General features: G+C 66.9%; 1 protein-coding gene across 1 annotated transcript in view; it reads right to left on the bottom strand.

Annotated features, from left to right (window-relative positions):
• Positions 1–1702: 1702 nt before the first annotated feature.
• Positions 1703–1933, bottom strand: part of PFL1_06594 (uncharacterized protein) — a gene marked incomplete at both ends in the record, with an annotated part of 3494 nt that continues 3263 nt past the window's right edge. Inside the window, one exon of the mRNA XM_007884136.1 lies at positions 1703–1913. Within this exon, the coding sequence (XP_007882327.1) occupies positions 1703–1913 (211 nt within the window). The remainder of the gene's footprint in view (positions 1914–1933) is intronic.

Below are 1933 nucleotides of genomic sequence, written 5' to 3'. Positions count from 1 at the left end.
AGGCTGGTCTCGCCTGCGCGCCGCCGTCCGGGCAAAAAGGGGGTCCTGGCCCTGGCCCCAGCCCTGGCCCTGGCCCTGGCCCGGCCCTCAGACCAACATAGGGCACTACGCTGCTTGCTGCTGCTGGCTGACCGAACTTTTTCGCCTGCCTGCCTGCCTGCCTGCCTGCCTGGCTAATTTCAGCGAACCCTGGCGCCTTGCTTCCTCGCCAGCAGGCTGGCAGGCCCGACGCCCGGAAGTCAGCCGACGTACGCAAATCGACCCGCCTGGCCTGCCGCCAACCGCCAACCGCCGCCGCCGCCGCTGCCGTCGTCGTCCGGTCTCTACGTACCAGCCCACTCTCGCCAGCCAAAGGGACGCTCTGCCGACGACGTCCTCCAGGTAGGCTGGCTCTGATGGCATCGGCGTGGATGAAAGGGATGCTTGGATTGCGCTTCAAAGGCCGGAGAGCAGGCGGCCGCCGGTGCTGTCGTTCGATCGGGGTCCAAGATGGGGGGCCGAAGGGGCGGCATCGACCAACAACCAGAGACATGCGAGGTCGCAGGCCCACGTCAAACTCCGCGCCTGCTTTTGTTGGCTTGCTTGGGTTCGAGGATCGAAGGCGAGGCAGGCGGCGCGGCGACCATCGGGATCCTTTCCGAGCCGCCTCGCCTCGCCTCGACCTCGTCCTGGCGGGTTCCATCGATAGTCACCGCCGTACGCACGTACGGTAGGCGCGACCAGGTGAGAGAATGGAAGCGTCGAGCTCGAGCTCGAGCTTGAGCTGCGCTGCTGCTTGCTAGCTTGCTGTCGTTTGTCCGTCAGACGGAGCACCTCGTCGTCGCAGCGCGCTGCCTCTAGCCGTTCCCCTGCCTTGCCTTGCCTGCCTGCCTGCCTGTCTCCTGAAACTTTCAAGGCGGGCGCTCGGGCTCCCCGCGAGGTCGGATCGGCCGACGGCTGGCTGGCACGCCAACCCCTTGCTGGCCTGGCTTCGCTTCGCTTCGTGATCGCCTCGACATCACTCACCAAGGACCGGAAGCCAGGCCGACCAAGCCTTGGCTGTCCCAGGCGGGCCACCCCCATCCTTCGTCGGAAGGCGAACGCGGGATATACGCCAGAAAGGCAGCAGCGAGAGGCCGAATTGTACGGGATCGGACCGCCGCCGCCTGGCCCAGGCTGGCCTGGCCTGGCCTGGCCTGGTCTGCTGCATGCATGGCTCGCCACTAGCTGCGCATCACCAAATTGCCAGAGGCAAGCAGCGGGCGCATGATGGGCAGCCGGTCGGCGTCCAAGTTCGTTGCCAGGCAGGCCTGCGGTTGGCGCGCTTTGGGCGTTTGAAATCGCCCACGTACTTTCGCCTGCTTCGCCCCGCCGCCGCGCCGGTTGGAGCGGTCCCGCCATCGGATTCCCGATGCCGAGCGGCGTCGGGATTCCGGCCATCGTCGACCACCTCGCCGTACGTCCCCTCACGTGGCCAGTGGCCAGCCAGACATCGGAGTCCATGTTCAGTCGGATCGGGTCGGCTCCGCGTACAGAGGGGAGCCATCTGCGACGCCGCCACTCGACGTGCAATCACGTACGGACGAAGAAGGGGGACCGAGCGCAATGGAGGGATCGAGGCGCTGTACATTCCCATCGCCTGCCTGACTGTCTGCCATCCATCCTACATCGGAAGGTACCGCCGCCGCCGCCGCCGCCGCCGCCGTCGTGCTGCTGGCGACCGCTAGAAGCCATCCTTGAGCTTGAGCTTGTTGGTGGCCTTGTCCATGACGGCCACCTTGCGCACCGCGGCGCTGAGGAGCTCCTTGATCTGGGGCTCGGTCTTGAGCCTCTTTCGAAAGTGGTGGACGAGCTCGCTCGTGTTGGCAATCTTGCCCTCGCGCACCAGCTGGATGATTTCGGCCTCGACGGCGTTGGCCGGCACGCGCGGCCCGCTGCTGGTGCCGCCAGCGGC

This window comes from Pseudozyma flocculosa (genome assembly GCF_000417875.1).
Source record: "Pseudozyma flocculosa PF-1 unplaced genomic scaffold scaffold00027, whole genome shotgun sequence".
NCBI classification, from domain to species: Eukaryota; Fungi; Basidiomycota; class Ustilaginomycetes; order Ustilaginales; family Ustilaginaceae; genus Pseudozyma; species Pseudozyma flocculosa.
Note: the sequence above shows the minus strand (reverse complement) of the source record. Positions and strands in the feature narration are given on the sequence as shown.